General features: G+C 48.6%; 9 protein-coding genes across 9 annotated transcripts; 3 read left to right on the top strand and 6 right to left on the bottom strand.

Moving 5' to 3' along the window:
* Window positions 1-335: 335 nt before the first annotated feature.
* Window positions 336-1,557, bottom strand: F9C07_12239 (putative 4-hydroxy-2-oxovalerate aldolase; the record flags this gene model as incomplete). The annotated part of the gene is made up of 5 exons (XM_071507795.1): window positions 336-607; window positions 639-921; window positions 1,033-1,161; window positions 1,212-1,335; window positions 1,490-1,557. 5 exons carry the CDS (start codon window positions 1,555-1,557, stop codon window positions 336-338), a joined length of 876 nt encoding a protein of 291 aa, XP_071367185.1.
* A 534-nt stretch (window positions 1,558-2,091) lies between these two features.
* F9C07_12238 (uncharacterized protein) lies at window positions 2,092-3,014 on the bottom strand (the record flags this gene model as incomplete). The annotated part of the gene is made up of 3 exons (XM_041295638.2): window positions 2,092-2,301; window positions 2,359-2,671; window positions 2,833-3,014. 3 exons carry the CDS (start codon window positions 3,012-3,014, stop codon window positions 2,092-2,094), a joined length of 705 nt encoding a protein of 234 aa, XP_041151682.2.
* Window positions 3,015-3,374: 360 nt separating this feature from the next.
* Window positions 3,375-4,778, bottom strand: F9C07_12237 (putative pectin lyase A; the record flags this gene model as incomplete). The annotated part of the gene is made up of 6 exons (XM_041295640.1): window positions 3,375-3,713; window positions 3,766-3,999; window positions 4,057-4,153; window positions 4,204-4,329; window positions 4,382-4,525; window positions 4,579-4,778. 6 exons carry the CDS (start codon window positions 4,776-4,778, stop codon window positions 3,375-3,377), a joined length of 1,140 nt encoding a protein of 379 aa, XP_041151683.1.
* A 349-nt stretch (window positions 4,779-5,127) lies between these two features.
* F9C07_12236 (uncharacterized protein) lies at window positions 5,128-5,873 on the bottom strand (the record flags this gene model as incomplete). Its single annotated transcript, XM_041295641.1, has 2 exons — window positions 5,128-5,227; window positions 5,278-5,873. The coding sequence occupies 2 exons, from the start codon at window positions 5,871-5,873 to the stop codon at window positions 5,128-5,130; spliced, it is 696 nt and encodes a 231-aa protein (XP_041151684.1).
* Window positions 5,874-6,420: 547 nt separating this feature from the next.
* F9C07_12235 (S-2-hydroxy-acid oxidase) lies at window positions 6,421-7,842 on the bottom strand (the record flags this gene model as incomplete). The annotated part of the gene is made up of 3 exons (XM_041295642.2): window positions 6,421-6,605; window positions 6,665-7,709; window positions 7,763-7,842. 3 exons carry the CDS (start codon window positions 7,840-7,842, stop codon window positions 6,573-6,575), a joined length of 1,158 nt encoding a protein of 385 aa, XP_041151685.2. The 3' UTR covers window positions 6,421-6,572.
* Window positions 7,843-11,001: 3,159 nt separating this feature from the next.
* F9C07_2286947 (uncharacterized protein) lies at window positions 11,002-11,431 on the top strand (the record flags this gene model as incomplete). The annotated part of the gene is made up of 2 exons (XM_071510864.1): window positions 11,002-11,096; window positions 11,252-11,431. The coding sequence occupies 2 exons, from the start codon at window positions 11,002-11,004 to the stop codon at window positions 11,334-11,336; spliced, it is 180 nt and encodes a 59-aa protein (XP_071367184.1). The 3' UTR covers window positions 11,337-11,431.
* A 4,479-nt stretch (window positions 11,432-15,910) lies between these two features.
* F9C07_2224068 (uncharacterized protein) lies at window positions 15,911-18,494 on the top strand. The gene is made up of 2 exons (XM_041295650.2): window positions 15,911-17,963; window positions 18,027-18,494. The coding sequence occupies exons 1-2, from the start codon at window positions 16,175-16,177 to the stop codon at window positions 18,215-18,217; spliced, it is 1,980 nt and encodes a 659-aa protein (XP_041151686.1). The 5' UTR covers window positions 15,911-16,174; the 3' UTR covers window positions 18,218-18,494.
* Window positions 18,495-18,951: 457 nt separating this feature from the next.
* Window positions 18,952-20,620, bottom strand: F9C07_1915301 (dimethylallyl tryptophan synthase). Its single transcript, XM_041295643.2, has 4 exons — window positions 20,543-20,620; window positions 19,376-20,496; window positions 19,287-19,328; window positions 18,952-19,242 (listed from the first exon to the last, which is right to left on the bottom strand). The coding sequence occupies exons 1-4, from the start codon at window positions 20,567-20,569 to the stop codon at window positions 19,113-19,115; spliced, it is 1,320 nt and encodes a 439-aa protein (XP_041151687.1). The 5' UTR covers window positions 20,570-20,620; the 3' UTR covers window positions 18,952-19,112.
* Window positions 20,621-20,673: 53 nt separating this feature from the next.
* On the top strand, window positions 20,674-22,474 carry F9C07_1915241 (CRAL-TRIO domain-containing protein). Its single transcript, XM_041295651.2, has 4 exons — window positions 20,674-21,443; window positions 21,492-21,633; window positions 21,685-22,059; window positions 22,104-22,474. The coding sequence occupies exons 1-4, from the start codon at window positions 21,304-21,306 to the stop codon at window positions 22,467-22,469; spliced, it is 1,023 nt and encodes a 340-aa protein (XP_041151688.1). The 5' UTR covers window positions 20,674-21,303; the 3' UTR covers window positions 22,470-22,474.
* Window positions 22,475-22,624: the final 150 nt, after the last annotated feature.

Genomic DNA, 22,624 nt, shown 5'->3' with positions numbered 1-22,624 from the left:
ATCCAGGTGTAGAGGCCACTACTCCTCATGTCAGTTTATATGATGATCAGAGCATATTAAGAGGCACATAACCGTATTATGTCGTACGCTATGTTTCTTGTGTGGTGGAAATCCAGAGAGGATGCAGTCCAACTTATGCACCAGCCATTGCTAGCAAAGAGCGACGATCTATGGAGTAAGTAGTAAGTGTAGCCCTAATCTAGGATCCAAGGAATCGGAAGCATTTCATCGCAATATATACATTGATAAGTAAATAAATAACGCGTTCCGGATATCTTCCTAGTATGCAATAGCCAACCAGCAGTTCAACAAGCATTACCAGGATCAATGACAACTCAGTACCCATCCCGGGGCTTGTTGTCCGCGTCGCGGCCCTGTGCAGCCGACAGAGACTGCACCATAGCATCTCCCATAGCACCCTGGTCGGTGATGACTGATACCATGTCGAAGCCTTGTTCGGCATATTGGCGGGCCTGCTCACCACTTGTGCAGAAGATCGCCGCCTTCTTTCCGGCAGACTTGGCGGCCTTCAGAATGCGATCAATAGCCGCCGTGTGCTCGTCTCCGCCGCGGACGACGCCGATCTGTTTTGCGAGATCGAAGGGGCCTGGGGAAATATTAGCACATGTCTTAAGCACCCCATGCTTCACTGGGTTCCTCGTTGTGAGATGAGTCGCAAGCCTTGATAAACCTACCGATCAGAAGCACATCCAATCCCTCCACCTTTGCGATTTCCTCTACGCTGTCCAGACCGGACCTGGACTCAATCTGGACCATGACCATCAAGTTTTGATCGGCGTTGTCATCATACTGAGCTCCGGCCTGGACACCGGGGAAAGCGTGGGGCGCATACAGCGGCCCATAGCCTCTGCAACCGACGGGCGGGTACTTGCAGTATCTCACAATACGGCGGGCATCCTCCTATTAACCCAGGAAGGGTACAAAATTAGCCACTCAGATCACACGTACGCATTGACGCAAATCGCCCCCCCGCATCGCCATCGATCACTCAGGAAGAAGTGCATGACTCACCACTGAGTGACACATAGGAGTCAGAACTCCATGAGCGCCAGAATCCAGAGCACGCTTGATCATCCACTCTTCTTGCCAGGGTACGCGGATGATGGGGCTGGCGCCTTCTGCGGCGATCGCTGTTGTGAGCTACATGTTCTGGTTAGCTAGTGTGAGAACTGGAATATAACAAAACGTACGTCGTAGTAGTCTCTGTCTGTGATCAATCCGTGCTCTGCATCGACGAGGACCCAGCTGAAAGCCTCGACCGGCGAGGCGGTTGCAGCGCGGAGGATGGTTCGGGCGACGGGGGCGCTGGGGACGCTGTATTTTGCAATTGCGAGTTAGTTGGGTGTCAACAAAGTGTTTTTGAGATTTTAGTCAATTCTGGCAACTTTGCAGGCTCTCCCTGACGCTTTGAGGGAGCACGAGCTCGAGGAAATACACGCATGGTGGAATGCGGGGAAGGAGTACGCACGTAAGCCAGAAGCCGTACGCCGTCGATTGGCGTGCGAGGGAGGTACGGAGCGCAACGTTCAAGGCCATGGTGAACTTTTGATCTTTGAAGGTTGAGGAGATTGTAGGAGTGAGGAAGAGATGCAAAGAAGAGTTCCCAGTGAAGTCTCTCGTCCTCGGCAACTCACCCCTCGTCTCGGGGTAAATCCGACCGAGGAAGTGTGGAGAAAAACACCCCCACGATAAGGGCCACCTTAATAGATAGTACGGATACTGACAGGAGGTACTCTTTCCCTTCCCGCTTTCGGCCCGATTTGGCGCCGCTTTTGGCTCACTGAGCGGCCACAAAGCGTGGGATAAGCACAGAACTGTGTGGCCTGAGCGATCCCGGATTGCTTATCTGATACTATTTCATACTGTACGATATGCCTGCCTTCTAATAAAGGGCAGCTGAGTATAAAACGGGTTGTAAGAATGGTGAATGAGAATTATCGTGTAGGTTGAAGCGGATATAGAGCATATGAAAAGTGCCCTCGCTATAATGAAACCCCAAAGCACAGAAACGAAAAGTATGAAACCATCCAAAGACCGTAGAACTCTGGAAACACCATAACCCAGGTACCCTCAGCCCATGATTGATCCATACGTCTGGTCCGTCCTTTTGAACGTATCACCTATAGGGTTTCCCAGGAGCCATTGTGCAAAGGTCTTGAACCCAGCTGCATTCAAGAACGTAAAATCATAGGGCTTAGTACGGCGTACCAACAGCTCCAGGCCATCAAAGTATGCCTCAATAACACGTGGATGCCGTCGATTCAGAGAAAAGAGTAGGACCTGACAACATCATAATCAGCCTTTCTATTGAGGATGCTCAGAAGGAGGTCAGGTTACCGGTGCGACCATCTCACTGACAAACACGTTCTGCTTCAGTTGACCCAACATGATCCGGATGACGGTCAATACTTCCCCGCGAAGCAGATGACTATCATCTACACCAAGGTCGTTGTGCATGATACGTTTAATATGCGGCTTGGAGGCCTTAGCAACATGGAATATCGATAATGTGCCAAACTCAGGCTCAAGCATCCGGTATAGATTAGGAAAATTGTAGTCGCCGATCCTGGAGACACTGTGAGTGAAGGAATATTTGAACAAGGGGTAGTACCGGGGACTTACTGATTGCTTGACCACATTCGTCGGATCTCTGGGAAGTCGATCATCAACTTGCGAACGTATGACTGAAGGTAAATGTAGATTAGTCGCCCGCATTCACTGGACAGAGCTAGTCTGTCGGTGTTGTATTCTCTGTCGACATATTCTTATGTTGGCTCTGGCATGTCTTTGGGGGCAAAAGAAGTGAAAAACTTTGGTGTGAGCGAGTCGTCGGCATCAGGGGTCAGAGGTAGAGCTCGAACTCTGCACTGGTGCAGAACGCTTTGGTCCAAGGTATGTGTATTCGCCTCTTCCAGGGCTTTGATATCCCTTTCCATGAGGGTAAGTTCTTTGCGGAGATTGTACCGATCGCGAGACTCAGTGACTGGCTCCATAGTCACGAGTTATGTATGAAAGACAATTAGAAAAAAAGGTATACCATAACGTTAGGAGATGAGGAGTCAATTTGCAGCCTTGAATGCTCGCGACAGCCCTAAGATATAGCATGAAGGGGTGTGTGGCTAAAGTTCTGGGCTGATGATCTTAGCCGACGGAAATCTCCTGGGGTTGTTGCCCCGTGACGGGTCAGTAAGCCCTCCCACAAAACATGACTATGGAGAGAAGCTAACTATATTTCGGGATACCGTCGGACTAGGTAGAGAACGAGATATGTACACATAGTGACAGAAAGAAGACGATACCGACCAAGAGACAAAATACTCCAAAAGGCCGCTAAGTCTCACATGGCATGATATTCAAAGATTTCCCTGTCCAGCGCTGCTTGGCACCGAGCTCTGCGCATCGGCATACGGCGAAGCCGACGCGATATTCTTGCCCTCAAAGTTCACCAGGAAGGCTGTGTCTGCTTGACTGAAAGTGCCCGAGCTACCAAACCCATTGACCTCGCAGTTCCGACCGAGGTATGTGGCGCAGACAGTGTTGGTGTTCGTGTCGGGCGATGTAAATAGTTGTCCCTCAATCGGCGACTGTACGGGGGTGTCGATGTTCTGGAAGACGTTGCCCTCTGCAAGGACGTAGCCGCCCGCCCCGATCTCGAAGGCATGGCCGGTCGAGTCGTACCAGTAGTTGTTGACCTGATCAGTGTTAGTGCGGGTCCAATACAAGGGAAGGTGAAGGTAGACGAACAGCATGAAGAAGGGTGTTCTCCTGGACCTTGGGACTGCGACCGCTAAAGTGATGGATGTAGTTGCCTTTAAAGGTGATGAGGTCGCTGGAGCCAGCGAAGTAGATGCCCCAGTATGCGTATCCGTCGCACGTGGCGCTGTAGTCCGAAACACCGTTGAAGTAGCTGTTAGACACGGTCACGCGATTGTCGGCGTCGTTTCCAAGGACGAGATGCTGACGGCCAATACGGGCAGTCTGGGAGGAGGATCAGTATAAGGCTCCGCGGTGTTCAGCTGGGGATAAAATACGGACCGTAACGTGGTCAATCCAGACCATATCCGCATCGTTTAGGGTAATGGCATCGCCTCCCCACACGTACTTGGGGTTTAGATCTGTGATGGCAATGTTTCTGGATTATATTAGAGGTGGATACACCAGTAGACAAGGGACTGTAAGTACTGGATGATGATGTTGCTTGCACCGCTAACAATTCGAAGGCCTTTGCCTTTGATGACACCACTGGAGCCCGAACCGAGGATAGTCTTGTCGGAGGCGACCGTTATTCCGAGTATACCGGCATTGTCGCTGTCGTCACTTAAGCAGAGATACTCATCATCTGTCTAAAGTCAATACTTACTATGTGACGGACACCGAAGGGGCATCAGGTTGATAGTTGGTGCACCAGTCATTCTGGTTGATGGCAAGTTGACAGGCCGCAGCAGTTCCCCACGGTGCACACCCAGTGGCCGTAGTGGTACCCTCGGTGCCAGTAAAATCAAACCTAGTATTGTGATTAGGTTCAGGGGTTTGGTATTTCCACAATACAATACTCACGTGCGGTCCAGGACAATGACACGAGGAGACGAATCACCCAGATAGGACACTAGCTCATCTGTAGTGGTAGGATACACGGCAGCAGCAGAGCCACCGCCAGTCACACCTTTGGCGAAACCCTCTGCAGCACCAGAGACACTGACTGCGCTTACAACGGGTAAAAGTCCCGCGGCGACACCGGATAGCAAAGCAAACTTCATGTTGAACGTAGTTGGAGCTGATACTCTGATCGAGCAGGAGACCGGACGATCGTCTGCTGATATTTATCCACTTCCGGCATTCATCGACAAGCCTTGTCAGGCAGTGTATGAACCATGGGGGGAGGTGTACTAGGTGATTATTGGTGGATTCTCTGAAGAATTGAAATTAGGGTTAAGGTAGACGTTCCTGTTTTCCGCAAATCTGCCGGCGTCCGACTCTCGGCAACTTGCTGGAAATGTTGCGCCGATTGGAGGATTTGCATGTAACCAGGTATTCTGAAACATTTTTAATTTCTCCGAGATGATACAGGGCTGAATACATGATTCTTGGCATGTTGGGAGAATCGATCTAAATATCCATCCGCATCAGCGTCCCTACCCATGGCGCCTTATTCGCTCTTGGCAGGCTAAAGTCTCCGACCACCTGGAAGCCTTGGTTCTCATAGTAACTGGTTTCAAATGAGCAATTGATGGTAGCTACAGCAGTAGAGGCACTCACTGAACCAGCTTCTTATCATTCCCAGCCCAACCATCCAACCAAAAAGCCTTCTTCTGCTTCTTGCGGCCATAGTCTCGAATCCCCTGGATCAAAGCACTTCCCGCTCCACGGCGCAATGAACCAACCCGACAATCCGTAACCATGACTTCGAGGTAGATGTTGTTCTCCCGTTCAGCCTCCGGTATCTGCAGATGCTTCTGCGACTCAATATAGCCCGGGATCCAGTTTTCCCGCACGAACGCAAAGCCAACAGAGAGATATCTTCGACGGTCGGACGAGACTCGATAATGCGCCAGCGGACGATCGAAATACTCTGGACCGTCTGCGTTGCACTCTTTCTCGACGATGAAGATACGTAAAACGCCATTCTTATTTTGGTCGCCCTGGAAGGCAGAACTCTTTGAGGAATCCCCTATCTGCTGTACAGTCTCATCGACCCAGCCTTCGCGGTGCGAAAAGGGTATTGTCCCCCACTGCTCATGACTTCCGATCGAGGTTAAGTACGGGATGACTGCGTCAAAGGCTGCGACAACGAACTGGTCGTCACCTTCCACGGCCCCAGCGTCTCGGATTCGGAATTTTGGAGAGGTAGTCATTTAAAATTCTGCTGAAGGGGGGTCAGAGACTGTTTGGCTAGTACGGATGGGTATTGAGATTGGGAGCTTGAAAGAAGGAAGAATGGTCGGTGGAGGGGAAACAAAGAGGCGTACCGGCAGAGTTCTTGCGGTCGCGAATTTAATCCCTGCTGGTAGCACAACCTTCATTTTATGCTACATTCTTCTACCCACACACATCACTGTGGACAGACCATGGACTACCATACTGAGCTGGATGCAATGTAACGCTGACCACAATTATCCCAGGCATGACGACTGTGATCAGCATATTCTTTCCGGTCAGTGGCCATCTGTTATAGGTTGTCTTCAGCTCGAGAATGCAGCAGATTGCGTGCCCATTCCTTATGCGGAGGCCGTAGGATTAAGACTAAAGGTATACCTACAACGGCATCTAGAGAATTATCCTTGTAGCAAGGTCGCATATGTACAAAGTCACTCGGGTTCCTAGAAATCGATATGAGCCTCGTTACAAAGACTAGGAATTGCGATCTGAACTGCCATGACTGATGGTATAGAAGACGTGAGCTCTCAATGACTGTTCAAATTACAAACATTGCTCTTTGCTTCTCTCAGCCTCTGCCAATAAATATTATACAAATTTAAGTTAAGGCCGTAGCTGACCATTGCTTAGTCTCCCCTGACCCCTTGTCAAATGCCGGTAGTCCCAAGAGTCCCCATTCAGCTATACCAGCCATTGTTTGTCCATTTGACCTACACCCATTAGTACAGACAACACCCAGTAAGGCCAGGGAATGGAACTAGAAACTCACATAAGAAGCATCCAGCTTCTTCAAATCGCCCACACCAAGATTACCAGCATCAATGGCAATCTCATGCTTGAGAAGTTGAATCGCATGTTTAACTCCCTCGACACCGTACGTGTTCGCAAACATAAACGGACGACCGAGACCGACAGCCCTAACACCCAGTGCAAGTAGTTTCAGAACGTCCGCGCCATACCGAACACCACCATCTGCATAGATTTCGATCTGCTCGAAGAGCTCCGGGGCCTCCTCGTGAATCTCAAGAGCAATTTCAAGAGGCGATGGGGTACCGTCGAGCTGACGTCCACCGTGGTTAGAAAGAATAACGGCCGGGGCGCCGTGTGCAACGGCCAGCTTAACATCCTCGACGGACTGAATGCCCTTCAGGACGACAGGCAATGAAGTCATGTTCTGGAGCTTCTTGTAGTAATCCCAGGTAATGTAGGTGTATGAGCTGTCTGCTGACCCGACGCCGTAGCGAGCGGCGCGATGACGGTTTCCGTCTGCTGCGGAGTCGACGGTGAAGACGATCGCCTTGCTACCCAGCTTTTCCACCTTCTCGAAGAGCTGTTTCGTCTCGGTGTCATTTTCAGTGAGATACACTTGCTGGAAAATAGTCTGGGAGCCATTGGATGGCTTAGCAGCGGCGATCTCATCGACGGAGAGCGATGCATAGAGCGATGGGATATACAGGATATCCTCTTCATAGGCAGCTTTGACGAAGTTCTTCTCGGCTTCGGGATGGGCCAGACCCCCACGAGCACAGGGGCTAATATAGAAAGGGGCGGAGAAGTTGTGGCCCAGGATGGTTGTAGGAAGGGTGGATTCAATGTTGGTGACGTCGACCAGCATGCGTGGCTTGAAGCGGAATCGGCCGTAGGCCTCCAAGTTGTTCCTGTAAGACCATTCTCCGGCCGCGCCGTTACGGTAGTATGTGTATGAGGAAGCGTTCATGTAGCGCCTGGCGGCCCATTCGAAATCAGGAAGGCCGACGATGCGTTCTAGGTCTGGAAGGGTGCCCGCCGGGGTGTCGCCGAGGACATCCTCGATGCTGGTCAATCTTCAGTCAGCTTGTGTAGCATCAAAATACTTTGCCTTTCATACCCAGTATCCGGCTCATTGAGGAAAGGTCTAGTTGCAAGAGCTGTGGGAAGGAATGGGAGGAGAAACAACGTGGAACGCATTGTTAAAGAGTGACTGAGTTGAATCTGTAAAGAACGTTAAAGTGGGAGTCCAGCCTTTGTACTACGACCTACCCGGCGAAGACGTCCATTATAAGCACTACACCATCGCCACTACCTGGACCGGGCTCCGGATCGGTATATCATCGGCACTCAGTTAGACGTCACCAGGTGCATTCCCGACCACATGGCACCGAGTTTCACTTCTTGGCATGGCACGGGGTCGTGACACGAGCCCTGACTTAAATGGCACAGGGTGATCATGGAACCCGAATCAAGCATGCCAATGCTGCTTGCTAATCATGACCAATCCAGTATATGGTGGCGGAATACGTCCGCGACAGTGTGATTAGAGTGAAGGATCAAAGCTCTACGAGAGCTCTTACCTGAAAACGTTAGGCTAAGAGAACCATAATCTGACTTAGCGGGTACAGCTTAATATATTTTGCATAAATTGAACCAAAGATCAACCACATCCATGGTGTATAGTTTGCTATCATATCAGTCCAGTCCTCGATGAGACGGTGGCCGATCTTCAATTTTGGAACGCCAAGATCCTTAGTATGTCCCTGGAAGGATCTGATAAAACCCCAGATCAAGCTCATTGGACCCTAAGGAGCGGGATCCTTTCTCCATCGGACTCCGTTGTTCTACCCCGTGAGACAACATGAGGCCAGAACATTTACGACGCAATCGATCAAGCCTTGGCATCCCAAGCGTCTTTGCTGCACAGCCTCCTTCGATTACCGAGAGTCTTCATGCTCGGTAAATTGAGCATATCCTTATCTAAGCTTATGGCCAAAGAATATTGCAGGCACTGTTTCATAACTGCCGTAGTATCGCACTATCCCAGTATTGAAACCATGCAACTCGGCGTGATGAAGCATCCGTCGACGGTAAACGTGTCAGGCCGGTTTCTGTTAAACAGATTGTCTTCAAAAGCCAAGACATGTTAATTTCCGCGGTGAAACTAACCCGGTCAATTGTCGCATCCGTGGGTTTGAGATTGAATAGGCCAATGATAACCTCGACTCTAGAGATAGTCTCATCCAAGATCCACATGGAATATGCCGCCCGAAGGCCGTTGTGCCTTCGGATAAATTTATTCCACTGGAGCCAGCGTAAGAAAATGTTGGTCTCCGAGCTTGACCAATTTCTAGGGGTTAGTTATTTGCGTTTCCAGAGTCAACAAGAACAAGCTGATGCTCACGTCCTTACATGATACTCAAATATGATACGAAAAGAAAACGCAACGCCTACCGAAATGTCCATCTCGGTGGTTATTTCCCTTTCTTGCTATAAGACTGATGCTCTCCTATCAGATAAGGAATAGTGACCGGAAACAGGTTCCGGTCGCTAGCTATACATTTCATGTTCATTCGAGTAAGCAAATAAGATAGGATACCGGGGGCTTTCCCCATATTATCTCCGCCATCTAAGTCAGCGATCCATGACAGTGTCTCAACCAGCTTTTAACCAATCTCCAAGCGCAACAATCGTAGCGGCCCTCCTATAACCTTCGGGATAAATACTTCATGCATCCCAAGTGGCGCTATACAAGGCCCGACTCAGGCCCAACCGTCTCTTGACCGAGTCGGCTCCATTTCTTGTGATTAAGCTTTGGAATCAGCCTGATACTGGAGACAAAACGATCGATTTTCTCGTCATACTACCAACTCAAAACGTCGTCTGGTCTCTTACACCCGGAATTCTTTCCCGAGGCGATAAAATGTCATGAAACCATAGTATAACTCCGGTTCAGGCAATAGGAGTAGCTGTAACATGATCTGAATTGAATCATGTGTTGTCTGATTCACGCACCCTCCCGAGCACTGGAGAATGTAGGGGCGAGGCCTTATGATTACGGATCTCTTCGCTTCAGAACCGAACACGGGCCGTGGAATGTAAGCCATTTCGGCTCTCCCGCCACGCCCGACCATCATGAAGAATCCATTGTCGTTTCATTATGATGCGCAAGGGTGTTAATATTAGAGCTGTGGTACAGAACGGGAGAGTGTCCATGGGTTGCCACATGCCAGGATCACTTCATCACATCACGGGCTGGTACTCAAGATAACAGCAAGGTCTGTAAGGTTCAATTCGGTGGGAAAGGATAACGGCATCATCATCAGAGTGCAAATGTTTCTTGCGCGAGGTCTGCATATGCTTTAGAATGGGTAGTCTTCAGTGCGCTACGAATGCAGGTAGCACTTAGATGACAAGGCTGTGGTGGGCCCGTCGATTCAGCGACCAAAGCCTATCACCAGTATGCTATGCTCAAGCAAATTATCCTCGATTGAAGTCGAAGTAAGCCAAAACGTCTGGCTCCCAGGCGTGTGCTTTTCAATCTCATCGACACAAGCGAGATTGTTGGATACAACCTAGGTAATGATGGTAAACTAGGCATGCATCGGGACGGTACAAGACTGAAGTAGCGAGATTCGAGGTAGCACTCAATGTCCTAAACTATTTCATTCAACATGAATACGAATGACATATGAGAATAGACGGTGAAAAAGTGGCATGTTTATCCAATCGAAAGAATCTGGCGCAAAAGAAACTTAGTATTAATAACCATAGAACGTGTTGTCAACCAGACGTGGCTAAACATAGAAGGAAACGTTTGACACAAACAATGTATCCTCTGCTAGACAGTTATAGCTCATGATAGCTATCCCCGCATAGGCACAATGGCACCGGCCCCCAGGACCTATCGATTTGTGTGTTGTATACATTGACACAACAACCTGCTCCTTCCTCTACGCTACAAGCCAATGATTCAGCAGAGCTCCTCAATTCAATATGATCAAAGGCCAGTACATAAGCGTGACACCTGTGTTGACAAATAGTGTTTCTATAAGAGCGTAAAAAGCTCAGATAACCAATGCTCGTTGGAAGTATGAGGGTCTTCCGTATAGGGAATACCGCTCCAGCTCAGAACGTCCTGTTTGCTACCATGTCGCACTATTCTGCTGTGCAGTGACGATCTGGTGCCAATATCACTTTATATGATCAGCTCATGGTTCGGATAGGGCCACTTCATGGCTTGAACGATGCAGCTCACTTGCTAGTGCTGACTAAAATGACAAAAAGAGCAAATGCCAAGGTCATGGGGATCTCCGTCTCCAACCTTGTCCAACGCGAATTCTCACTGCCGAGTACATGCGGAGAGCGCTACTCATGCAATACTTCAGAGAGGTGTTCGTCTCCAAGATCGAATGGATTAAATTCGGAAGCGAAGCAGCCCATGATATTCTGTGCGTGAGAACCTGAACTGAAACTTGCGTAACTAGCTCTTGTACGATGAGCTCTATGGTCATTTCTTATTAGGTGGAAGAGGATGCCGTCCCCATGGTCTAGGCTAACCCTTGATGCGCATCGGGATCGACAAACCGAAGACCGAATACGTTAGTGTCAGTTGGGTGGCTGCTAGCCAAGAGGTATGGCTGGATGTACGAACTCAATTTGAGAGATCAGACGAGGGCAAGGTCCTGTGAATGGACAGTATCGGGCGTGAAGCTGGCCTGATAGAACTTAGTATAGTGATAGATGTAATTCCCCATGCATATTGCAGTAATGCGTTACCTATACCGCATATTCCGTTTGACAATATATTCATCAACCAACGTGGCTATATAAACCCTAGGTATGGCCACGACTTATATTCTCATTTTCAATTCTACCCCAACCAATTTTGGTATAACCTCATCGCCATCTTCCTACATACATATCGCTAAAAGCCTATCATACATAATGCGATCCATAATCACCGTCCCTCGCCGCCCTGTTCGGCCTCGCGTTTGCCTGCACCTGGCACGCGCGCATGTGGCATTAACAGTGAGTTCAATTCTCTAGTGAAGCAGAACAGGCTAACTAGTATCACTATTTATCAATTTCGCGATCACTTACTGACATGGAAATTACACATCGGCAATACTGGCAAAGACCACATCATGTATTGCGACAATGGCCTTCCACGTCCAGGTGCCGAGTGTGGCAGGAACTTATTGCGGCTACTAAAATAACGAACCAAAATGCTTCCATTTTTAGGGTTGTCTTTCATACGGTGCTACGTTGGGAGATCACAAACTGAGCCCATGTATCGGTGGGCAGGGGTATGAAGACAGAGGGGGTTGCTTTGGCTGTGATATGGGATTAAGCAAGAATAGCTACTCTTTGATTGGAAGGGAAGGCCAATGGCTCATGTACTGCCATTCGTGCTGACTTGCGTGCGACTGAGTGGGTTGATAAGATACCCTGCAAATTATAACTCTTATGATCTTCATCGTGTGTAGATAACAATCCAAGTTGCCCGTCTACTGAAGTCAGATGTAAACCAAAGTGTACCCAAATGGCGCTCCCCCGCAGGGCTTTAGGCCGCTTGCTGGACACACTGGTTCAAGCCATCGGTTACTTAAGTGCTCTAGAGCAGGACTGACTATGCGCTCTTTGAATGGTATCATCTTTCCAGGAGAATGTTTTACAATGGTAGGTAAGATATACGATCCGGACGCCGGACAGAAACCAGGGCCCGGAGGAAGAGAGAAAGAGTCCACGGTCCCGGGGAAACTAAGAGCAAAGAACTGATGGATGTTTGGCTTCTTACCTATCGGCCTCTAATTCCAGCTCATATTAGCCTAAGATGGTCGAGCCTTACCGGGATGTACTCGCTTCCTTCCCTCGCGCGATATGAAGGGGACGGGAACAAATACTTCTTTTATGCCAGCGGTGCACCAGCATCAGTTGCTGTAAGTGAATCTGGTGTCAGTCCCGTTAAACTGTTAGCCCCGAGGGCTGCGTATGGCATCTTTAAATCACGCGCATACAGCATGAGATACAAAGGCCCGGGGTATTGCCACGTAAATCTGTGACCACACCGTCTACGAATTCTTGCCACGTCTAATCGTGGATGAGAGAGGCGGTCTTGGAAGCTATCTTCATGTTAGGCATGCTTTTGGCCATCGATCCAGAGCTGATTGGTAATTTTCAAGCCGCGATAAATGTGACGGGGAAGATGTACGCGCAAGGTGTTGTATGGGAGGGACAGAATGCAATCCGACATGTCATCGCAAACTGAGCTGTCGACATCGAGGAGGACTTAGCTACTAGTATTGTCGTGAATGCCGATCAATCGGTGGCCGCGCATTGGGACGGTAGAGGGTCCCGATTGTGTGGTACTTGTGAATGCTTCTTCGTTGCCATGTTCTCGACATCCCTATAAAAGTGGAGACTCATTGACGCGACGCGACATGTCACATCGAAAAATAAACAATCACTATGTGCTCTGGCAGCTGAGTCCGAGCAACAAGACATTCCTAGATCGCTGAGAAAAACCTGCTCTTCAAGCATCTGCGGCACCACATTTCACCTACCAGCTTTACCAGTACTCCGTGGGTCCCGTAAGCCCTTCAAAAGAAACAACCTAATAACCATAACAATGTTCAAACTCATTTGTCCCAGTCACTACCGGTAATAAGGTCCTTCAGTGGCAGAATAGTGACCACGCCCGTTATCGATAAGCAAAATATTCTGAGGTCCTTCTCATAATCTGATTCCCCTTATTCCACTCCGTCAAGGGATACTATCTCCCTTCGCGAGTCAGGTAACTTTCCACCCACGCCCATTTCCTTGTGGCGTGCTGTCAAAAGAGCTGAAGGCCCCACCTGCTTAGGGAACACAGCGTCTGGTTTGTTGGGGCTGTTTCATCCGGATGCTCGCAGCAATTTGTCGCAGTGCACGGAGCAAGGGATACACATTGGGAATTGGAATGTTCCGATGTTTTGGACCACTAATGTGCATAACAAGGTAATGGAATTCTTGTTTGTAATAGTTATGCCGAGGAAAGAGAGGATCAACAGCTGCTGAAGTCTACGCTTGGGTAATTGTCAAATTGATGTTGAGTTCGTATTGTTAGTATAGGGATGGATCAAAACAAACACCACAACAAATCACAAAACAACCGTAGAAAAGTAACAAGATAACGAGATGCTAGAAGCAAATATGAAAAGTAAGGAATAGCTTATGAGTATCAATGTCTGTACGTAGTTCTAGAACATCCATTATCTATGGTCCAGTTCATTAGTAGTTGTGAGAACACTAGTTGTCACAATATATATATTTTCATCCATTGCACTAAACAGCCCACCTGTCAGACCAATATATTTTAGTCTGACATGGAATTGTGACACATTACTACTACGAATATCAATAAATCAAGAACGCAGATCAAATGCCCTAAATATTTAAATTAATTTATTATACCCCGTACAATTAATTATCATGGAAAGTCTTATTGCTGTAGAGACGGCAGTTATTCGGAAGCACCGATCGCCAGCGAAGACGGTGCATCATTACTTAGTTCGGATGTGAACAACTGCTTGCTGGACAAAGTCAACTGTAGTCGAGGTGTCAGAGATTAAATGATCATATCCCAAGTACATGGATCAGAAGTACCAGAATCTATATTGCGCAGACGTCAGTGGCTTTGACTGACATTGTCATGATATGACCCTCTTGAAGCGGCGTGGCTTGCTCCGGGCGCCAAAACATTTTGAAGCTTGCAATAAATTGAAATAGGAAGGAAAGTAAACAAGCCATTTCAATTCATACTAAATGTATTACTACTGGCCGAAGATGAATTAGGTGGCGCTGCTTATTCTCTCCTATTAAATTTCATTGATGTGAAGCTGATTGAGATCCTATCTTAAAGCTAGATACAACAGTCCGGTCGATCGCAGTGGGGTGGGCCAGGTCAAGCACAAACAAGCATTTTCCAAAGAAGAATAAAACAAATAGATAAATAAGCGAAAGCCGAAAATAACTACATAAGGCCAATTACGAAAACCAGGGGCAAAAGGTATACAGAAGAAGTTGTACTTGCTAAGTAACGACCGAAGCGGGTGCTTCCCGGGCTACCGCTTATACCTTCGGAAATGCAGTTTATGGCGAATGCGCACCCAGCCAGCCATGTCATAGTAGTACACAATCGTAGAAAGTAGTAGGTTTGTAGTATGCTCTCGATGTGTAGCCCCTTGATATCGCCTTTCTAAAGGAGTGACATTTTTGTCCAGGCTCCACTCTAGGGTCAAGGCGTCGCTTAGCACGTCTCTAATGTTCTTGTCAAATAGCTCGCTATTGCGCCACTTGTATAGGATCAGCATCGATCTTTCATTATGCTGGCCGCTAAACTATCCCCAAGTAGATTTAACAGGGTTTACTACACCTATTGTATGTAGTAATAAATGGTAACGATTGGCATACCCGTGGGCATTCCTGAGGCGAGGAAGCGTATCCGCTTTGGTACCAGCGGGACATTCCATACCTGTGAGCGCCAGGAGAAAAATCATAATACTAAAAATTATTTACGCATAATTACGTTCCCACAGCCATCATCGACAAATGTCATGCTTGTTGGAGCGTTTTGAAGATGTAGTGTGATATTTAAAATCACAGTGATGTGTATGAGTGTGATGTGGGAGCCTGGGAGACGGATATTCGGCCGGTGATAAAAAGTCGGTTCCGACAATGCACCAGCGACATTGGAAACCTCAACACAACAACCAAAAAAGGAAAGACAGTTATTTCCTACCCCTTGAGGATTTCATCGCAAGTTCTTGGGTGGACCCAATCAGCTTGTTGTTTTTTTCCATGGCCGTGGTGGGTCGTCGGAACTGGAATGCAGCCCTAACCTGAATCTAGATGATTCAGATTCCTCGGATAAATGAACCGCTCTCCATAAACAAAAACATATACACAACAGAGTCGTGCACAGATGACCGCGGAAATGTGGTTATAGAGTAATGAATATAGCTGAATGAGGATAAAGTACGCAATCCAATGCGTGTTCGAGCTCAGGGAGTGCCGTCGGGGGTGCAGACGCCATGTGGAAAGAAGGGAAAGCAGAACCGGCGATATTCGAATATTCCATGTTGAATAGAGCATAGCTAAAGGTAAACATAGTAAGTATGGTTTTCGAGACAAGGGGCAAGGAAATATGGACTATCAACCCCCTCGCCCTCGTGGTTGATGTCCACCGATCTGTTCGTACTCCGTATATCCAAATGAATGCCTGTAGCGAAGCTGGATTCTTGAGCTGTCTTGCATTCTCGGATCTGCATCCCAATTTTCGAGAGCAAGTTAGAGCATGGTACAAACAACCAAATACGGCAAGAAGCATTCCATATTAACTTCAGCTAAATACTCGAAATTGAATCAGCCAACCTGATCTATTTGTACAAAGCCACGAAACGCCCGGCGTTCTCTTTGTTTCTGTTCTCACCCCCAATTGAGTATAACTAATGCCACTTTGGTGTATGTCACAGAAGTCCTTGTCGCTATGCAAGCTGTAGAGGGGTCATTCGAAAGCAGCCCGGTCGAGGCTGCTCGTTGGTACCAGCCACTGGCCAGCCGGGTCGTACAAAGATGGGGTGCTCCAAGTGCGGCACCCGTTGCAAACAACGGTCAAAATCAGAATGGGCAATACACAGGGACCGGTGCCCAGGGCTCCTGGGGCCAGACCTCCTGGGGCCAGAGGTTGGGTGTGGCGCAAGCCCCTGGCCAGGGCGTGGCTGCACAAGTACCGGGTGCCAGTACTGCGCTTCAGCAAGGTTCAACAGAAGACAACGGTCAATACACGTGGAAGCCCGCCGGGCAGGCATCTCAACTGCAGACACCTCAACTGCAGACACCTCAACTGCAGACAAACACGCAAAGTGCAGCGACGAGCACTCTCAGCCAATGGACGCCGACCAGTCCGACGACGAGTACTACCAGTCCGACGACGAGCACTACCAGTCAGGCGACAACCACTTCGAGTGACACGACGACCACCCACAGTCAATCCACCAGTACCAGCACTCAACCCACAACACTGCAGACTCGCGTCAGTCACAAGGCGACCGCCACGGCAACTGATACCGCCGCGATGAGCACCGGAACAGGCCATCAGGCACCTAAAAAGCTGGACAACAGCGCATGGGCTGCTGTTGCGGTTTGCGCTGTGGTCGGACTCATAGCTGGCTTGGTCCTACTTTCATTATACCGAAAGCGGCAACGAGCCAAGGCAGTAGCCAGGGCCAAAGAGCGCATGAGAAGAGATGAGGAACCGAAGTCTGCACATTTGGAAAGAAACAGTGGCCTTAATACCCTGCCACACCTATTTTTAGCAAGCAAAACAGCATTATTTAGCGTGGTTTCCTTACGGTCGACTAATGAGAAGGACGAGGTGTGCAGCAATCGCAGTCCAGAGGAGAGGCAAATAGCATCTATTCACCCTGCTCTACATGGGAAGTCTCAAGACGTCGCGACGAAGGATGACAGGACACCAGCAAAGAGTCATACTGATGGTTCGAGCATTTCCGACGCCAGTACAGTCGCGGGCACACCCTCTCGTCATCCAACATTCCGGCAGCCTACTGAACTGAACTACGATGGCTGCAGTTCATCGGACGACAGCTCAGACGATGAAGCAAACGATCACCGTCCTGGACTTTACAGGCGGTTCACAGAGCGCGTCGCGAGCATTCGGCCAACCCGTTCAAAACAACAGCCCAAACGAGGCCACCGTCACTGCAATAGCGCCCCTAACGAGATAATTATCGATGGAATTACCGCACATCATCGCGACCTGAAACAGTCCAATGACAGCCGCACGCATTTCCGCCGCAGTACTTATAGTGAACATAGTACACCCTGTCACTCCCCTGGAATTCAGCAGTCCAATAAGAGCAACAGTGAACCTCGCAGCACGTCGGACGATGATAGCGATCATGCCACAGAGAGCCCCAATATCTCCCGCAGTACTTCCGGTGACGATGGTGACCATAATAACGGATTCCAGCGCCCGCCGCTCAAGACGAGGGGATCCTTCAAGGATCGTGTCACCGGGCTCGCCAAACTGCCCAGAATTGGCAGTAGAAACTCGCTCTATAAAGGATCCTCGGCTGAAGAGAAAGATAAGAAGCTGTCAACGATTCCAGATGACGAAGACAACAGGATTGTCGCCTCCTATGCACCTGCCACATTCAAGACATACAGCGTCGAGATGGAGCACTCTCCTGCCAATGATACTCAGATTAAGCTGGGTCTAGGTCAGTCTGTAACGATATTCCAGGTCTATGACCACGGTTGGGTATGTGATCCCATTTTCTCATTTCCCCTAGTTTCGTGAGCTAATGCCTCTACCAAAGGTACACTGTCTCAACCGCGAGACTGGCCAAGATGGATTGGCGCCCCGAGCCTGCCTTTCGATATGGCCGACAAGCAGAGCCCCGAGCCCCAGAAATGTAAGCGAGGTGACGTTATACCCGCCGCTGAAGAACGTCTCGACAACATCGCTCAGCTCCTCGCGACCCATGTCGCCCCTCACTCGTTTTTATAGCCAGCGCTGTCCTTCCTCACCAGCACTCCATCAAAGTGGATAGGCTATGTATGCACTTACGATACCCATCATGGTCTGCATCTTTTCAGTACTCTAATCAGCATTCTTTCCGGCAGAGCTGGAATGGTGCTTGTCACTCGCTTATAACATCTTTTCTTTAATTCTGTATAGTCATACTTTCCCTTGTTCTCGGCAAGTATTTCACCGGGCTACTCAATTTTACTTTGTAATATTAAGATTGTTGTCAGATAAGGCACATCTTGTGTGAATTGTGGAACTGATATCTTGGTCGTCTCCGTTTGCTTTACGTAGCATTTTCACTGGTCATTGTCCTGGTGTATCCATTCAACCCACACTCCATTCTCTCCCTCCTTTGGGACTGTTGTTGCGGTTGCTCCATGATAGCCATACATAATGCCCTATTCAAACTTAGATACGGCGTGCCGTAGTCTGGTGAGAGTCCCCAACGAAAATAGCAAAGCATGGGTTCATGCACACTGCATAGACGGGACTGGTCATCATATCGTATTCGAACCCTAGGGCGGGGCATTGTCTCATCTTTGGTGAGTGACATATGAGTTGGACTATACCTCCTCGCTATCTGCTAGTTCTACAGCCCTAGTAATCAATAAGCAATCCTTCCTTCTCGGAGGCCCAACTTCCTTGTATCCAACCCCACTCAAATCATTTATATAGACATGGTAAATATATCTACAGAAGTGTGGGAAGACACGCACCGCGTATCTGCTATCCGTCCAGATGCCCCCGAAGCCCGCAGAAACGTGATGCAACAACAATTGAAAAGATGACTTGGTGCTGCGCGATTTCTGCCAAATCTAAGGACTCGATTGGGGGCCAGAGAGCAAAAATAGGCTAGATTATGCGGGTAATACTGTTAGCTGAGCGTAATACGAGGCTTGGCCATGTATCCGTCCTCTGCTACATTCCAGGATTTCCTGGCAAAATAACTCGGGTTGAGATAGATCGACACTTCGGTTCCTACTTGACGTGGAGCAAGACCGATTCTACACAGTTAGCTCGATCATTTTCACACTCGGGGTAGACATACTCGGAAATGAAATTAGTGGGTTTCCTTCCGGCGGCAAAGAATCTACACAGTCAGTTATACTGTTTTCAAAGGTAAATAGACAAACATACTTGAGAATATCTGCATCTCCAGCCAGCTCACAATGGCGAAGAAGCTGTGTCGCAATTACCGAATCTGGGAGTGGAATCTCCTGACACATGATGTACAGCTTGCTAGATAGCTTCTGGCGTTGTTCATCGGTGGTTTTAGCAGAAGACGCAGTCAGCTCGTAGAGCAACAGGCAAGATCTTGGTCCTGCATCTGGTCGCGTCTGGGCCCACTCTGGTGGATTTGTTGTCAGCGAATTCCAGAGATCACGACAAGTCGATCGGAAATCCTCCGGGCAGGCAACCGAGTCGTTGAAGCGGAGATGATGTTCCCATGAGTCAAAGTTGCGCTCGCCCTGGAAGCGACAGTTCACGTAGACTTTGATTCTGGGGGCTGGAAAGGCCGTCGCATCGATGGATATCATGCGCGGTAAGAGAGTGTCGGCATGATTGCGAATGTGTTCGCGGATCTGGTGCCATGACGTGCTGAAAACAGCTGAGCCGAAGAATTCGTGGACCGCAAAGCAGGCACTGAACACCTGGTCCATTAGGTTTAGTGTTCCAGGGACATCGAGACAAAACGGTAGGCGCCAGTAGAATTTACCGCTGATGACGGACTTCTTTAGGTCGAAGGCGATAAAGGCAGAGGATGAGCCGCATGGAGAGCAACTGCCAGAGTGGATGAGCGTTTCAGAAACCTTCAAAGTGTGGGAGACGGCCTTCCAAATATCTGGCAACATATGCAGCGTAAGATCGGAGGTATCCTCAGCAATGTTCCGTAGAGCTTCAATCAACCGTTGCGACTGCAGCAGTGACGCTATGCGAGTTCTCTCCGCATCTGCAGGAATGATATCGCTGACAAATCGAACAATTGGCCTACCCTGTTGCTTTGGATCTTTCCAGCACAGACTGAGCTCAAAGGGCGTCAAATCGTCGGTCATAGCCGACGGATACCGGGGTTGGTAGCCATCTTTTCCCAATGGACCAGGGCCCAAATGAGGACCAATATGCTTGATGAAAAAGTCAACATGCTTGCGGATTTCCTCCAGGCTATACGTCGCGGCATGAATCAGACCGTTCCCGAGATACGGTGCCAGAAGGTGACTCCATCTTGGGTCAGATGGGATAGAATCTGGGTTGCTGAACTTTTGATCAATTAGAAGTTATAGAATCTAGAGAGAATGGGTTTACCAGTTGTAACAGGCTGTCAGAAGTCATTGTACAGCTTTCTCTTAAAAGAAAAGAAGAAAAAAGAAAAGAGAAGAAAAGGGAGAAAAGGGAGAAAATGTTTAATTTATTAAACCCCCACATCTGACTAGTGCGGGGGTTTAAATAATTACCTATAGGTTCTCGATAAGCCTATCATTGAGCTTTTTAAGTGTCGCACTATACTACATCCATATAGAGTAAATTTTATAGTCAGTCTAGCTGTACCCTCTCTGTTAGCTCCAACTCATTATCGAACACCTGCTTATCCCTCAACCAATCATTGCGCAGATGGTGGGAAGCCGAGTTTCCTGGGAAGAGAGAGAAGTCCGTATATGAGACACACGCTTCTCCAAGCGCTCTTCAGCATTTTTCGTTGATGGATGGGCTCCTGAACACACGTTCGCGAATCCCCTGCGCTCGTCTTAGTCCGATGTGAGGTGTCATATCATGGGTTCCGGCTAGAGCTCCACATATGCAGGTGGAAGTCTTGAGTACCAATACCGGCTATCCCTGTGTATGCAGGTTAACCGAACCCCGGCAGCAAGGGTTGGCTGCACATAAATACAATGCAAAGCACACCGCTCCTGACACGTTGTCTGACAACGCACTCCTCCTCCTCCTCCTCCTCCTCCTCCTTATTTTCCCGGCTCGTAGTGACTCGCTTACTAGTCAGGTTGAGCTGAACCGAATTCTCATATCCCATCCACTCTTCACTCTTGACTTCTTAGCAATTGTGTGGCACAATGCATAGCCTTAACGCGGATGAGGCAGCTGCCCTGGCCACATTCAGCCAGCTATGCATCGAACAAGGCCTCTTGAAACGACCGAGCGAATTAAGTGGAAACGATGTTGTCGATGGAATCAACGATGAGACAGCGTTGCTGTAGGTGGATCCTCTGACATTCAATATACAGACCTGTTAATGGGGTAGACGCTTCCTCCAAGCACGGAGAATGAAGCCGCACGACGCTCTCAAGCAGTTCCAGGAAGCGACTGCATTCCACGCGGAGAAAAATGTGCACGCATTCTACAATGTCATTTCAGTGGACGATTATGAAGATACGAGGCGATTGGTACGTCTCTTTCTCTTTCTATGTCTGTCTCTAATCATTCAGGTAGTGTAGTACCCTCACTGGACCGGTCGTCGTGACAAACAAGGCCAACCCATCTTGATGATCGATTTAGCTTATCTGAAGAACGAGGCCATGACTCGATGGAGACAAACTCGCAATATACCATGTGCGGATGCATCAGCGACTTCATCTCCCGATATGGCACAGCGTGTCTGTGTTTTTCACGATAGCCTGACGCGATTTATCTTGCCGCTCTGTACAGCGATGAATGATCGGCCGGACAGTTCTATTCCAGTGACGAAGTCGACTTATCTGGTCGATGGGTCTGCGCTATCGTTGAAGCAGGTGTGGGATATGAGAGATTTTGCACAGGAAGTTAGCTGGATCTTAGCGACTTGCTATCCTGAAACGATTAGCCATATTATTGTAAGTCACAATTCTTTACTAGCGGCATAACACTAATTATACAGCTCTGCAATGCCCCGTCCTCGTTTGCTATGATGTGGAACATTGTTAAGAACTTCGTGGATCCTCGAACAGCAGAGAAGCTGGTGGTTTTGAAATCGGCCGAGGTGTACTCCACATTGGAAAAATGCATCGATCACGTCAACATTCCCAAACAATTCGGGGGGGAATTTGTTTTCCAAAACGGCATGCTTCCTGATCTGGATGAGGGCATTCGTCAGACTCTATCTTGGATTAATTCCGAGAGCTCTCTTCCTCCTGGACCTCTAAAGTGGATCGAAGATGGGGAAGATAGAAAAGCAATAGCGACAGGGTGTGTCGGGGGTATTGAAAGAACTGAAGAGATTGCTGTTCTTAGAAAGCTAAAGTAAACGTCTTCACTCAAGCATTTGATAGGCACGTCCATGACAGGTCCTCGTTACTACTCTTTCCCCGAACGGTATGATAAAAGATAGCCAGGATAATAGCTCCTCCTGCACCGACGACACTCCAGGCAATTGTCGCCATTTCAATCGTAGAAGCTCTG

Source organism: Aspergillus flavus, chromosome 8 (genome assembly GCF_009017415.1).
Source record: "Aspergillus flavus chromosome 8, complete sequence".
Taxonomy (NCBI): Eukaryota; Fungi; Ascomycota; class Eurotiomycetes; order Eurotiales; family Aspergillaceae; genus Aspergillus; species Aspergillus flavus.
Note: the sequence above shows the minus strand (reverse complement) of the source record. Positions and strands in the feature narration are given on the sequence as shown.

Coding starts and splice junctions, on each gene's coding strand:
- F9C07_1915301 (XM_041295643.2), bottom strand. CDS start 20,569: ATGACTTCTGACAGCCTGTTACAACTG. Junction 20,497..20,542: donor CTGACAGCCTGTTACAACTG/GTAAACCCATTC, acceptor ATTGATCAAAAG/TTCAGCAACCCAGATTCTAT. Junction 19,243..19,286: donor CCCACTAATTTCATTTCCGA/GTATGTCTACCC, acceptor CTAACTGTGTAG/AATCGGTCTTGCTCCACGTC.
- F9C07_2224068 (XM_041295650.2), top strand. CDS start 16,175: ATGCAAGCTGTAGAGGGGTCATTCGAAAGCAGCCCGGTCGAGGCTGCT. Junction 17,964..18,026: donor ATTCCAGGTCTATGACCACG/GTTGGGTATGTG, acceptor CCTCTACCAAAG/GTACACTGTCTCAACCGCGA.
- F9C07_1915241 (XM_041295651.2), top strand. CDS start 21,304: ATGCATAGCCTTAACGCGGATGAGGCAGCTGCCCTGGCCACATTCAGC. Junction 21,444..21,491: donor AACGATGAGACAGCGTTGCT/GTAGGTGGATCC, acceptor TTAATGGGGTAG/ACGCTTCCTCCAAGCACGGA. Junction 22,060..22,103: donor AAACGATTAGCCATATTATT/GTAAGTCACAAT, acceptor CTAATTATACAG/CTCTGCAATGCCCCGTCCTC.